A 15,234-nucleotide genomic window follows, 5' to 3' on the forward strand; every position below is an offset into this window, starting at 1 on the left:
CTATACTCACCTCCTTGAGACTGAGAATCTGTGGTATGAAGCGTGACAGAGGAAGACCGCACACGCTTTCTGGAGAAACCACGGAATCCTGAAAGAAGTTCAGCAGGAATGATAACATTGTTTACGATAACACACAGTACAAAAAGAGATTCAAGTCTTTTGTGTACATAGGTCATCATTTCATGACACGCTTGCTCTTGAAGCCCAGCATCAACTATTAGGGATGTTAAGGGAATGATAAACCTGCAGACATATCCTATTAGCATGGAACAGGTAGAAATGAGTCTTCTTCAGGAAACTGTATACACATTCTGAAGTTCTGCAGAGGCTCACAGAGGCTACTTGCTCATGTCACTGTTCTTAGGAATATGCCTGTCATCTTTCAAACCAAAGGCCAATCCATGTGCACACTTAAAAACAAGGAAAACCATTAAGTTTCAGAGTCCATAACACAAGCCCAAATGCTCATTCTTGCTTGATTTGTTTTGTTTTTATATAAAATTTGGGATTTGTGTTTTGCAACACAGAATGTAATTTATTACCATGTTCTGCTGTTTCATCCAGGCTGTCTTCTGCAGGTCTCTGAAAAGACACAAAACTTCTAGTGAAAGCTGAGTATTTTCTGCTTTTGCATCAATTTTCCACCCAGCCACTGAATAAGAGAAGTTTCAGGAACCAAAGCTAGTTCTTCAGCTCACAAAGACAAAGCAACGCACCATAGTTTCACCAAGAACATGTCAGCAGAGAAGGCTAGCCCAGTGGTTAAAGATCTCAATGACTAGGAAACCATTTCTGAAAACTTGCTTAAAATACTGATTTTTTTTTTTTTTTTTTTTTTTTTTTTTTTTTTGAGGCATCTGCTCTCAGGACTCTGCAGTGGTTGATCTGGCATGAAGTTGAACTTTCTTTAGTTTACTTTTGTGAGTAGTTTGTTAATGACTGCATGTAAGAATGAATTCTGACAACTGTTATAAGATGGGTACAGAGGATCCTATGGTTCCAGGGTAATGCTTCAACTTCAGATACAATCTTTTTTTTTTATTTATTTACCTTTATTTTATATGCGCTGATGTTTACCTGCATGTATGTCTTTGTGAACATGGCATATTTTGGAGTTACAGATAGTTGTGAGCTGCCATGCAGGTGCTGGGATTTGAACCCAGGTCTTCTGGAAGAGCAGTCAATGCCCTTAATCACTGAGCCATCTCTCTGACCCCTCAGATAGAATCTTTAAGCCCTTCCAAACTAGTTTTGCATGCTGGAGATTTTTATGCCCAGTTTTAGGCTCTTTCAGTAGTGAGTAAGTAAGGCAGTCCTTAACCATTCTCTGCTTTTTCTGTCCCCCTTCTTTACCCTCCTAATAAGCACATTATTTTAGGTAAGGCACTTTGTTCACAACTCAGAGACACTGATGTCTCTGAGTCCCAACTGCATGAACATTCTGCCAGTGAAGAAGGACGAGATGAACTCATGCAGCTACCCTATCTTAGTGTAACCACCTCCTTAAAGTATTATTTGTCAAAAGAAAAATAGTCTGGTCTTACCTTAAAAGGATATTCTCCTTTTTCAAAAACAAATATTGGTTGAGCAATGACATATTTGTCTGCAAAGAAAAAAGAACTGTTAAGAAATCAAAGCACCTATGAGACTGTTTCTCCAACCAAGGGCCATGTATGGATATAGCCTAGAACCCCTGCTCAGATGTAGCCCAAGGTAGCTCAGTATCCAAGTGGGTTTCCCTAGTAAGGGGAACAGGAACTATTTCTGACACGAACTCAATGACTGGCTTTCTTTACCTCCCCCCTCCCAAAGGAGGAACAGCCTTGCTAGGCCACAGAAGAGGACATTGCAGCCAGTCCTGAAGATACCTGATAAGCTAGGGTCAGATGGAAGGGGAGGAGGACCTCCCCTAGCAGTGGACTTGGAAAGGGACAGGGAGGGAGGAGATAAGGGAAGGAGGGTGGGATTGGGAGGGAGTGAGGGAGGAGGCTACAGCTGGGATACAAAGTAAATAACCTGTGATAAATATTTAAAAAAAATTAAAAAAAAAAGAAATCAAAGCACACTGATGTCTCTAATGCCACCTAAAAACATTTGAAGAAGCTTTTTTTTTTTTTTTAAGTTTTCCAGTTTCTTTGCTGTGGTGATTTGAATGATAATAGCCCCCATAGACTCATATATTTGAATATTTGGTCACAGTAGGTGAAAACAGTTTGGAGTGTGGCCTTGTTTAGGAGGTGTGTCACAAGGGGTAGGCTTTGAGATTTCAAAAGCCCACGTCAGCTCAGTCCAGTCTGTCGGTCTCCTCTCTCTCTGCCTGCTCATCATTAATTATATGAGCTCTCAATTACTGCTCCAGATGATGTTTGCCTGTCTGCCACCATGCTCCCCACTGTGATCATGTACTCCTGTACTAACCCTCTGAAACTGTGAACAAGTCTCCAGTCGAATGCCTTCCTTTATAAATTGCCTTAGTCATGGCATCTCTTCGCAGCTATTGTGACTCTGACTAAGACAGTGGGCTTTGAGGTCTCAAGAGAATTATGCCATTCCTAGCTCTCACTCTCCCTCTTCCTCCCTCTGTCTCTGCCTTGTGGTTGTGGATGAATGTGTGAGCTCCCAGCTGTTTCTTTACTCCACCATCATGGACTCTAACCTGAAACCATTAGACAAATAAATGCTTTCTTTTATAAATTGTCTTGGTTGTGACATTTTATCATAGCAACAGAAAAGTAGCTACTACACTTACCTCTGAGTAAAATCCAAACTATTTCCAATGAACACGGGTAATAACAAGAATAATACTTGGGCAAAGTGTTATTAGTATTATGTAAGAAGAAAGATAATTTCTTTAAAGACACATGCTTGGGTTGTAGGTTCAACTCGAGTACTGTAAAACAACAACAAAGCCATGGTATATGAATTTTAGAAAAACCAAAGTGTAATTGCCTGTCTTCAGAATCTCATTAGGACAGTGCTTAAGCACTCTTTACAGATAAAACTTTCAATGGGTAAGAAATCTCATGTATAAGCAGCTGGGTGCAGTGATGCATGCTTATCTTTCAACTCTTAGGAGGCAGAGGCAAGAGGATTGTGAAGTCATTACCAGCATATTGCCTTGTCATGCAATTAGCATGCATGGGTGCACTAATTTGTATCTCTGAGCCTAACAGAGCTCCATCTGAGGGATCTGGAGAATGGAGACCTTGTCTTAAAACAAATCAACCAGCCAACAAGCAGAAAAAGCAGTCACACACTGCATTCCTTCCATGAAATAATCCCCCAAACTCATTTCTTCACTGGAGTTGTCATATACTAACCTGTATTTTCAATATTTAGGTTAAAGATTAGTCTTACACAATATCCAAAGTACATAAAACCTTGTAAGCCTTATACCTCTTTTTTATTATCCTTTTCTCCCCCCTCCCTTCCTTCCTTCCTTTCTTCTTTTTTTCCTTCCTTTCTTTGTCTTTTCAGTACTGGCAACTACTGAGCCCAAGATCTTGCGTATTCTGAGCAAGCACTCAGCCAGCCTGCTTTTACATTTTATGTTGAGACTGGGTCTCAACAAGTTGACTGGGCTGGCCTTGCATTTGCCTTTTTCTTACTCCACTCCCCAAGCAGCCAGGGGTATGTTCCTGCAGGAACTGGCCTGGCTTCTTTTAATTTTTCCATCTTAGGGAGAATTTAAGGGAAAGAAACCCATTCATTCTAAAATATACCTGAATGAGAACAGCTTTAAATACCAGCACTCCACAAATATTAAGAAGTATTAGTATTGTGTAGGAGTTAAAGCTTGGTCCCTGGCACTAGGAATGTGGAGTTACAACATGGCCCCAGACATTAGGAACACAGAGCTCCAGTGTGGCCACTGGCATCTGAAATGTATTCAAAGGTTTGCTTGCCATGTCCTTCGTGGAGCTGTGGTCTCTCTACCACATAGAGATTATGTGAAAATTAAATAGGATTTATAGACAGTTGCTTAGATTTTAATGTGACAAGAAGAAGTCTAAAGAAAGAAAGGAAAAAAGAAAGAAAGAAAGCTGGGCATAGAGATTGAGAGACCAAAAAGGTTAAAAATTAGCAACTATTATTAAAGCCTGAACTATGGGTGGAGAAGTCTAATAATGCCCTGAGGGGAAGGACCGCCTTACTGCATTCTTTCCCCACCTACTAGAGATAACAGTTGCTAGGAAACTGGCCCATCCCCCTAGAGAGGGACACCAGGTCATTATGGTCTGGGGACCTTCCTATAGCCAATCTATTAAAAATGTAGCATTTTGACCAATAGATGCTTGCCAGGCAGGAATTGCCCCTGCCTTGGGCATGCTGGGAGGGACCAGAATCTATATATCACCCAATTAACCTGGGCGCAGTGTGCTCAGCTCCCACCGCTTCGGCGGTGGGGCTGTGTAGGCCCAAGCTGCAGCTTGTAATTTACAATAAAAAGACCCTCATGTGTTTTGCAACGAAGTCGATTCCTGTAGATCTTTTAGGGGCTTGCGAACTGGGTATAACAAGATGTATGCCTGTAATTCCAGCAAGTGACAGACTGAAATAGGAGAATCACACATTTAAGACCAGCCTGGCTTCAGAACAGGCTCCAGATCATCTAGACCCACATGATGAGACATTGCCTAAAAGAGGGATGGGAGAGGAAAGGAGAGGAGAAGGGAAGGAAGAAAACTAAATATCTGAGACAGCATCAACGAACACCCTAGCTGGCCTTGCAAACTGTCTTAGTCAGCGTCCTATTGCTGTGAATAGACACTATGACCACCACCACTCTTAGGAAGGCTTACAATTAGGGCTTCCTTACAGTTTCAGAAATAGAGTCTAGTATTGTCATGGAAAGAAGCGTGGCATACGGGCAGACATGGTGCTGGAAAGGTAGCTGAGAATTCTACATCTGGATCTGCAGGCAGCAGGAAGAGAGAGACACTAGGCCTGGCTTGGGCTTTGAAAAAATGCAAAGCCCATCCCCAGTGACACATTTCCTCGAGCAAGGCCACACCTCCTAACCCTTTCAAGTAGTGCCACTTCCTGGTGACCAAACATTCAAATCTATGAGCCTATGGGGGCCTTTCACTTTCAAACCACCACATTTACTGATGACAATGCTAATGAGCCTCAGTCACACAGCTGTTCTCACTGCCTCCTTTGAGCAGTCATTGTTAACCTATTGTCAGTGGTGTGCTCTGATGCAGTACTTTGTGTCCCTGAGCCTAATAAATAAAGCTCCAGTTGAAGAATTTTGAGAAACTATTGCACAATCACACTTATACACACCAAAGAAAGAAAGAGAGAGAGAGAGAGAGAGAGAGAGAGAGAGAGAGAAAGAAAGGAAGGAAGGAAGGAAGGAAGAAAGAAAGAAAGAAAGAAAGAAAGAAAGAAAGAAAGAAAGAAAGAAAGAATCTACCTCCCCCATGATCAGAACCTGCAAGATAGTGTCAAAAACTCCACCACATTTTTCAGTAATTCCCAAGGAACCAGGTGAACCAGAATAACTTTTTTCCATCCCACTGAGATATACTATTTAGTCTTATGTAATTGCTTTTTCTGCTATCTTCCCTAAGAATCAAATGACTCCCCACCATGGAGAAAGTGCTCTGCAACACTGGAATTCTTATGAAACTTCTGCTAATCCTTTTTCTTTTATAAAATAAGGTCCCCTTTAAGAAACTGCATTAGATTTGACCTATGCGATACCTTAGTGACTGAAGAGAAATAGTTTCAGAGAATGTGCTGTAGACACTGAAGAATTAGAATAACAAATAGCACTTTTATGAAGTAGCCTTATGACATGCATCATCAAAATAGTATGGCTTCCTCTAAGTCTAGAAAAAGAATACATTGACTTTCTGTCTATTAAAACATGCAACTGAAAATATGTAAAATAATCTTCAATGGTAGCATTAAGGAGGTTACTACAAAGAGTGCTTGTAGTTTGGAGGGACTAGTCATGTTATTTAATGATTCAGCAAACAATGAGTTTGGTGTTTTTGTTTTGTTTTTGTTATTGCCAGGACTGTGCTGGGACCTAGAGATTGGTGGCCTTAAAAAGCTGTGTTAGTGTTGGTTTGGCCATCTTCCTTCCTTGACACTGCCTAGCACTTGGCTGTCTTCACACTTTTTCTTCCAACTAGGGTCTCTCCCAGTCCAAGCAATTGTATTGGTTCCAAGAACAGACTCTATACATTTGTCAACTTAATGAGTCTGTAGTAGGAAGACCCAAGAGAATAACTTGTAAATAAAACAAAGCCCTTAAAATTATATTTTTAAAAAGTTTAGCTTGTTCTTTCTGATAATATCATTAATGACATTATCTATTCTACTGAGATGTATCGTGAGGTGATGATATGGAAGGCATTTTTAAGATGTGGTGAAGCAGTTCATCAAAATGAGAACAGCAAAGCCAATTCATTCATTGCATGTCCTGGGAGCAAAAGAAATATAAACCATGTAATTGGAGCCTCACCCCACCTCCCCACAAGGATCAAGCCTCATTAACCTATTTCCATCCATTAGACCACACTGCTGAAATTTCTACTACCTCCTAATAGCGCTTCTCCAGGCGCCAAGCTTCTAACCTATTTGCAATAGGAAATAACCAAGAACCAAGCTGTAGCATTGGTATATATGTAAAGACAGGTCTGCCGCACTAATTATGCTCTGAATGGATGCTGTGCACAATCCAACACCATGCCAAGAAAAATCTGCATAAAATAATATCGTTTTTAAACATTGTTAATTGATTATATGTACATACAACTCTACTCCCTTTGGAAATCAAAACTCAGCAATAAATTTCAAGCAGTTGTGAGGTGGCACAGGGGCACAGACCCAAGGAAAACTGAAGAGAAATAATAGCAGCAAGATTTTGGAATCTGAGAAATAAAAAGATAAATGGCGCCTGATTTAGCAGACCAGGAAAGCTGAACTGCAAGTTTCAGGAGAGCAGTGGAGATGTGGAAAGCAACCTAGAGCACCATGCCCCCAGGAACTCCACAATTCAAACACTGATAGGACTAAGGACTTCTAGAAGAAGAGACGAGATTTGGCTCAAGCCAGTTAGCTCTTATGAATGTTGGCAGCAATGAAACACACAGCCTATCAGAAGCCCACACTCCTCACCTTCACACAGGGCACCCATCCAAATCCTCAGGCAAGAGGTCAGCTCAGTGTTATGTGTACACACGATGATACCTCTTTCCAGGATCTTCAAGTCCCATGCCAGTGTTTACAACAGGTCCATAACTTTTCCATTATTTTAATACATACTATAATTTTCCTATTTCCAAAAATTAGGGCAAATTACAAGTTTTTGCCTCTACTTTCTATTTACATATATTTAGTTGACACCCAATCTGTCAAATACACCTATTTCAACTAGAAAAGTAGCTGGAGATTTTGTTGATCTTAGAGGAACGGATTTGAAAGTCTCCACTGCAGACAGAGAGAGACCAAGGGTGAAACAGCTTTAGACCTGACCCTTAGGGCCTGGAGACCCTCAGGTTTCTGCTACTTGGTTTCCCCACCTGGAAATGCCATTCTGTTCATCTCAGGCTGGTGTAGAAACTGAGTTCTTTTACCAGCCAGAACCAAGCAGGGCTGGGAAACCATGTACACACAAGCCTTGGCGGAAACAGGATGGCAGCAACAACTCCGGAGAGGGGCAGCCTTGCCAAATGGGTCACTTCTAATTGCCACCAGGACTAGAATTGTTTCCCTGAACTGCATTCCTGCCAGGCTCTGTGTGTTCTTCTTCCTTTCTTCTGGAATCTTCCACTTGTCTGTGCCACATTTTCTCCTCTGATTTCTTTTCCTCAAGCGTTCTCTGCCCTCTAATACTTTCCTTGGTGGCCCTGTTCTCTTCTGTCACTGCCAAAGCTTGAGGACAGTCCAAGACCTGTTGTCTTGTTTTTGTTGTTGTTTTTAATTCTCAATCCTCCCCTCCCCCATATATCTCAGAGGTTGGCCTTTAACCACTAATCCCCCTGCCTCTAAGACCTGAGAGCTGGGATTACAGGCATGTACCACCACCACCTAACGTACATACGTACGTACGTGTGTGTGTGTGTGTGTGTGTGTGTGTGTATAAAGCTGTGTGTATAAAGAGGACTGAAGGCAACTTCTTCAAACCCTTTTTGAAACAAAGCAGAGTCTCTGTGTTTAATATTGATCTCCCAATCCTTCTTCCTCCTTGTATGCACAGATCTCCCTGCATACCCAGACATGACATCTCTCTCTGTGTATGAACATGTAGCAGTGCATCAGGTTACAGGTCACTGTATTCTTCCCCCCCTCCTCTTGGTCCTAAGCAAAGGATCGATGACCATGCTACTTTGTGATAGCTCTGGTGAAAGTAGATCACTGCTCCTCAACATAGGATTTTCTTTTCCCTTACTTCCTTATTCTTACCCTGAGATTTCTTCTGCCTTCTCTCCACTTCTTTTAAAACAATTTATTATCAATATGGTTCTGTATTGAAGCTGTGGCCTGAAGTAGCCTTAGACATTCTTGCTCCTCTAAATGTGGTCACTGGGCTAGTGGGATGGCTTAGTGAGTAACGTGCTTGCCACTCAAAGGCCTGAGTTTAGATCCTGAGGACTCAAAGCCAGTGTCATCGCCTACTCCTATGACAAGATGCTAGACAGTGACAAGATGATTCTTGGAAGTTTGTGGGCCAGCTAACCTGGTGAATGTAGCAGCAGAAGGCAAGGACCAACACCTGAGCCTGTCCTCTGACCTTGATATGTACACACACACACACACACACACACACACACACACATATGTACACACACACTACGGAAGCATCATACACACATGTAAAAAGATGTGGTCAAGATGTCCCACCAGCATTGACCTGAACCTGGGGGAGATGCAGACTGTGAGTTAAAATCTATGCTCTACACACATTCTACTGAGTAAGCCATCCAAGAAGAAGTCTTGGAGGACACCACATTTCTTTTAACCAAGGTCAATTTCATTACACTATCAGTAGATATTCCTGGAGTCAGTGAGTAACTCTGTGAGAAGTGCTGAGAAGGTTGGCAATTAGTGAGAGAATGACATCATTCAAGCCATATACTATGAGTGATTATGGTTCTGTGTAAATTCACAGACCTCTCTAATGAATTTAAAATACATCTCTATACTAAGGATATTGAAATATCACTATTGATATTGAAACCAGTCATTCATGTTTGCATGATTTTCTTTGAGCTGTAGAAGTTTATTTGTTGTTTTAAAAATATGCTACCCATTTTTTTTTTCATGAAAAAAATCATAATGTTATTGCATAAAATTATTAAGCATTACTTAAAATGTTTCTGCAAAATTAGCCTGGAAGCACACATTTCACCAAAAGCATTTGTCACAGTCAAAAGGAATTTAAAATATTTGAAGTCTCGAGTGTGAAAAAAGAACAAATCTTTAGGAAAAATAGACAAATCATAGCAGGTGACCTCAATTACTGCATAGAACCCTGGAGAGATATTTTTTTTTAAAGAAAGAACAAAATAAACAAAATCCAGAACTTTATTAAAATCTCCTGAAGATGGTCTGAGAAACAGAAAACATAGTCCCAGAAGATGGAATCAGTGCAAACTCACACATGAATCACGAATCACAAGCAGGAGATGTTCCATAGTATTTCCAGCCATTTGAGGGGGAATTTGGTGAAGTGTATACACAATGAAATATGCAGTGAATCTCCAGTGATAATGTTTAAGGACATGCCTCATAGATGAAGATGGTGGGGCCATAGAGTCTCATATCATTATCGACTATGACACTGCACTCTCATTTCCTTCTTATGAGATGCTTTGCTCTGGCTTGAAGGCAGAAGGACAGAATTCCTGAGTGAATCAGGCAGTCTGCTGAGCAGGTTTTCAGGCTGACTCACAAAGGGCAGCTCAAATGAGTTGCCCCCCTGCAGCGGCTCAGGCTACTCATTGCTGCTGAAGTTATGAGCAGTTTGTGTACTACAAATACTGGCTGATTGTAAGACATACACAAGTATGCTAAATAAAGGGGAAAACCCTTTCTCTTGTCTGTCTAATTCTGCAACTTTAAATGCCACTTTCCATTTTTATCAGGAAAGGAGTTATCGGCTGCCAACCGTAGGAAACTTAGCAATTCTGAGTCTGAATTCTGAGTTTGTTTCCAAGAAGTACATACTGGAGAGAAACGAGTAAAGAACACTTTTTTCTTTCTCTTCTTTGACGACTAAGTCATTTTCAGAAAAAGAATCACCTCACAGTAGGAAACTGGACAGGAGTGGAGAGGCTCTGTGTCATACCGGAGACAACCAGCACCGCCTGGAGCCAGCCTAGCCCATCCCATTCCCCAATTTGTTCATTTCTCCTGCTGACGACCTTCAAAAGAACCACCCATGTAAGTTCCAGACTCCAGTCCCTTCCCCATGTGTTCCTACTTTGGTCTAGATATAGACAGAGACCAAGCTTGAAAAATAGTAGCATAGGAATAAAGAGGTATGTTATTTGCGTGAAAATCATCAGATGCTGTCCAATGCAGAGTTGGCTGTGGTTCTGGAAGTCAATCATACCCTTGAAAGTTCCATGTTTTATGTGCTTTCACCCCAGCCACGACTCCAAACTGTAGCTCTGCTACAACAAGCCATCTGTGCCCATGGCTGCAGTCAGTGACTTACTTGCACGTTAAAACCTGGAGATCTGAAAGAGCAATGATCCAGGGTTCTAGGGGAAACCAAATACTACTGTTCTATTAAAGAAGTATAGGGATAAAATGACTCCTGACAGCATTCTGATATATCCATAGGTAAGTGTCTCACTCAGCCATCAGGAAAGAAGCTTCCTCCTGCTGTAGATGGGAGCCAATGAGACAATATGCAGAGTAGAAAGAAGCCCTTGGAAATACTTAGTCCTAAATGAAATGTCTCCATCAAATCCCTCCCCTCAAGGCTCACAGAACTATGTAGAAAAGGAGGTGGAAAGATTTTTAAGGGCCAGAGGGAATGGAGGGTCCTAAGGAAACAAGGCCTTCTAAAAACAACAGGATCAGGCACATATGACCTCACAGAAACAGTAGCAGCACGCGTAAGGCCTGTACAGGTCTGGGTCTGATGGGGTTCCAGTGCTGAAAAGGGAAGCAGCTATCTCCAACCGATAACTGCTTGCAAAAGAAAAAAAATTAGTTCTTTGCAATGGAGTCTCACTGGGTATACAGACCACTCTTAAGGTCAGACAACATGCCCAGTTGTATGGCCAGCACACAATAAACTCAGTGGCATTTTGGGGCATCTTTGTCTTATAACGCCTTGTCCAGTGCCTTGTATTTTTCCCCCTATAGGTCCTTTGCATGTAGATTATGGTTTCTAGTTTTATACTTTTATAGGATTGCGGTATGTGTCAATGCACGTCTCTGTATCTGTTTCTGGAGCTTTTTTCCCTTTGGTTCTTTTTCTTCTGTTTGTTTTGTCCTATTATGGTTTGTTTGTTTTTGTTTTATCTAATTTTATTTTATAGTTATTATTTGTTTAGATGCTTGTTTGTATCCTAATGAATGATGAAAGGAAGATTCGAGTGGGTGGGGAGGATCTCAGAGGAACTGGGGGAAGGGGAAACCATAATCAGAATACACTGTATTTCGTATTTTTAAAAAATCTGCTTTTAATAAAAGAGCAAAATAGCCAGCAATGAATCAATGAAAATGAAAAAAGGATCCTCATTTCTTTAAGTTTGACTTCCTGACTTCCCAATGCTTAAAAAAAAATACTTATTTTCAAGAAATATATAAATTATATTTTCATGGATATTACGACATATGGCATTTCCTTTCTTGCTTCCCTCTTCAAGGCAGTATACGAAATTATTCACCCATTTGCCTTTCAGAATGTTTAGCTGAATATGACCCCAATGAACTCTGTGAACATCAGGCCTTGCTGAGCTCAGACGTCTGCTTTTATGCACTGGCATGATACTAAGACTTGTATGTCTGCACCATACTTTAGCTGTTGGGAAACATTTAAATATATTTCTGTTTGGTAAATAAATAAATGATTACTAGGAGCCAGAATAGACAGATTTTGGAAGCCTGTGACTTGAGACGGCAGAGACCAAGTTTGCCTTCCTTGATTTGCTATGTGAGTTCTGGAAGATCACTAGTCTCTCTGAGTAAACTTCCTCATCTGTGAAATGGGGTCAGAACACCTCACTGAGCAATAATGACTAAAAAAGGTTACTACCGTAAACCTTGAGCACAGAGCCTGGCTTGTAAGAAGTGAGTCCCAGCACTTACTACATGATACACTCTTCAGGAGGGAATTGTTATACCCTTTATCCACAAAGAAATTAAGACTTTAAAATCACATCTTGAGCAGAAAACCACAGCCAAACAATAGGTTGAGTTCAGAGAGTCTTGTGAAAGAGCAGGAGGAAGGACTGAGGAAGCTCGAGGGGTCAAAGACACCAGAAGAAGACCAACAGAGTCAACTAGCCTGGGCCCATGGGGGCTCATAGAAGCTGAACCACCAACCAAAGAGCATGCACAGACTGGGCCTACGCCCCCTGCCGATGTGCAGCTTGGTCAGCATGTGGGTCTACAAGTAATTGGAGTATGGGCTGTTTGTGACTCTGTTGCCGGCCTTAGGATACCTCTCCTGTAGCTGGGCTCCCTTGTCTAGCTTCAGTGGGAGAGGATGTACTTAGTCCTGATGCGCCCTGATGTGCTAGAGTGGGTTGATACTCACGAGGGGCTTCCCCTTCTCTTAAATAAATTAATGGAAAAATAACCAATAAAAATAATAAAATAAAATCATATCATGTGCTGACATCATACAGAGGTTCTAAGCACTCATGGCTGATTCCAAATCTCCTAGCTTTCGTGTCAGTCCAGTGTCCCTCTGGGCTTTCACTGTAGATGATTTGATTGTTTGTTTGATTGGTGCAGTTGTTTCTGAAGGGTGGCATGGCTGGGGTAGAATGGCTCTTCCCTGCCCCAGGGACCTGGACAGGTTTGGTGTGGATGTGATCCAATGTTGCTTGTGTGTTCCTACTCATTGACTTTTGCCGTTCAAGTTAGTCAAAAGGAGTCTTTTATTTTTTACTGCTACTCGCTCATATTCTGACTCTAAGGAGGGTTGTGTCAGAGTGTCTGCAGGTAAATGACATGGTAAAACAGGTAAATGCCACTGGCAAAACAGCAACAAAAGAATGTATTACCTTTTAAGATGAGCAATCCTCACTCAGAAAGGCAAACAGGACGAACATCGGAAGAGAGAGAGGGCAGGGAACAGGACAGGAGCCTACCACAGGGGCCTCTGAAGGACTTTCCCTAGCAGGGTATCAAAGCAGATGCTGAGACTCATAGCCAAACTTTGGGCAGAGTGCAGGGAATGTTATGAAAGAAGGGAGAGATAGAAAGACCTGGAGGGGATAGGAGCTCCACAAGGAGAGCAACAGAACCAAAAAATCTGGGCACAGGGGTCTTTTCTGAGACTGATACTCCAATCAAGGACCATGCATGGAGATAACCTAGAACCCCTGCACAGATGTAGCCCATGGCAGTTCGGTCTCCAAATAGGTTCCCTGGTGATGGGAGCAGGGATTGTCTCTGGCATGGACTCAGTGGTTGGCTTTTTATCACCTTCCCCTAATTGGGAAGCAGCCTTACCAGGCCACAGAGGAAGACACAGGCAGCCACTCCTGATGAGACTGATAGACTAGGATCAGAAGGAAGGGGAGGAGGACCTCCCCTATCAGTGTACTGGGGGAGGGACATGAGTGGAGATGAGGGAGGGTGCGACTGGAAGGGAAAGAGGGAAGGGGCTAAAGCGGGGATACAAAGTGAATAAACTGTAATTTATAAAAAAATAAATTAATTTTCAAAAGGCTGACTAATGCTTAGCTCCCTCCCTTCCTCACTCCCTCCTTCCATCTCTCCTTCCCCTCTTCTCTCCTCTCTTTTTCAGTTGTGACACGTACATAACAGAGCATTCACAACTTTATTTTAGGAGTGTATAGTGGAATTAATTACACTATATTATACACTACATATTTCATTTTAATCATTTGTTCATTGATAGATATTTAAATCATTTCCCCACTTTCCTCTTCCTTGTTCTTGTGATACATTTGGCTCTATACGTCTAACATCTACATGCTGTCACTTATCTTCCACCTTCTTGTCGTTTCTTCTTCCCCCTACTTTTACACACACATCTGCATGCTTAATATTAGAATTATTATTCTATTTTCTTCTGTGTATGCAGGGCTGGGGACTGAAACTAAGACCTTATGCATGCTAGGCCAGCGTAACCACTGGTCTCTAAATACTCTGGTATTTTCCAATGAAAGAAGTCTCCAGTTAGCTCACTTTAAAGTTCTGACCGGTCGGAGGTGGCGGACCTTACACAGGTGTACACAGATGCGGTTCTTTGTCCCAGTCACCAACCACGCACGTAGTTCTCAGTTCTGGTCTCAGACGTGTGGTGTATAATGTCAGCGGGGCACAGTGATCTTTGAAGCCCTGACATAAAGTCATTTTTGAATGCCAACCACTCAAATGAACTATTTAGAAAATTTATTTATCCATTTATTAAAAGTTAATTGCCAGCTATGATCCAGAACAGTAGCAGCATTTTAAGCTTAAGACTGAAAGTGTGTGAAATGTTCAGATAGGTGGAATGAAGGTTTCCCTGCCCATGATGATGGTTTTTAGATTTTTTTTTCTGAATCTTTAAATTTGTAGCTAGACCTGTTTTCTAAGCACACCCTCCGAGGCTTTGTTGTTTCTTCACAATCAAAATAGTTACCCTCCTTAACTAATTTTGGCTTCATTCTGTTCTCAAAAAGAAAAACAGTGAAAATACTGTACTTCTACCCATATGTGAGCACAAAGCACCTTATAAACAAAGCTGTCTTGTTAAATAAACAGAATTCACAGTCAGAAGTGCTAGTGTATGTCTTGGCCACATACATACCCACGCACGCACATCTATCTACAACCACATTTCTCTGCAGATGACTAAATCCCAATCCCAAACCAAAATGGTCTGTTTGGAACATTTCAGCCTTTTCCCTTATTTTACTCTGTTTTTCTTTAGATGCTAATGTCCCTACCCATGTTAAAACGTATGTACTTTTTTTTTTTTTTTTTGACCATTCTATGGACTGAACTGAAGGCTTAGTGCTTGCTAGGTAAGTTTTCTACCACTTAGATCTACTTCTAGTCTTCTCTTTTTCTTTG

General features: G+C 41.5%; 1 protein-coding gene across 4 annotated transcripts in view; it reads right to left on the minus strand.

Annotated features, from left to right (window-relative positions):
• Ranbp3l (RAN binding protein 3 like) overlaps nucleotides 1–15,234 on the minus strand; it is a 51,384-nt gene that overhangs the window by 22,747 nt on the left and 13,403 nt on the right. For all 4 annotated transcript variants that reach the window (XM_060380480.1, XM_060380481.1, XM_060380482.1 and 1 more), the window contains 3 exons: nucleotides 1,545–1,603; nucleotides 543–582; nucleotides 11–88 (listed from right to left, as the gene is read on the minus strand). In XM_060380480.1, the coding sequence (XP_060236463.1) occupies nucleotides 11–88; nucleotides 543–582; nucleotides 1,545–1,603 (177 nt within the window). The remainder of the gene's footprint in view (nucleotides 1–10; nucleotides 89–542; nucleotides 583–1,544; nucleotides 1,604–15,234) is intronic.

This window comes from Meriones unguiculatus, chromosome 3 (assembly GCF_030254825.1).
Source record: "Meriones unguiculatus strain TT.TT164.6M chromosome 3, Bangor_MerUng_6.1, whole genome shotgun sequence".
Classification (NCBI taxonomy): Eukaryota; Metazoa; Chordata; class Mammalia; order Rodentia; family Muridae; genus Meriones; species Meriones unguiculatus.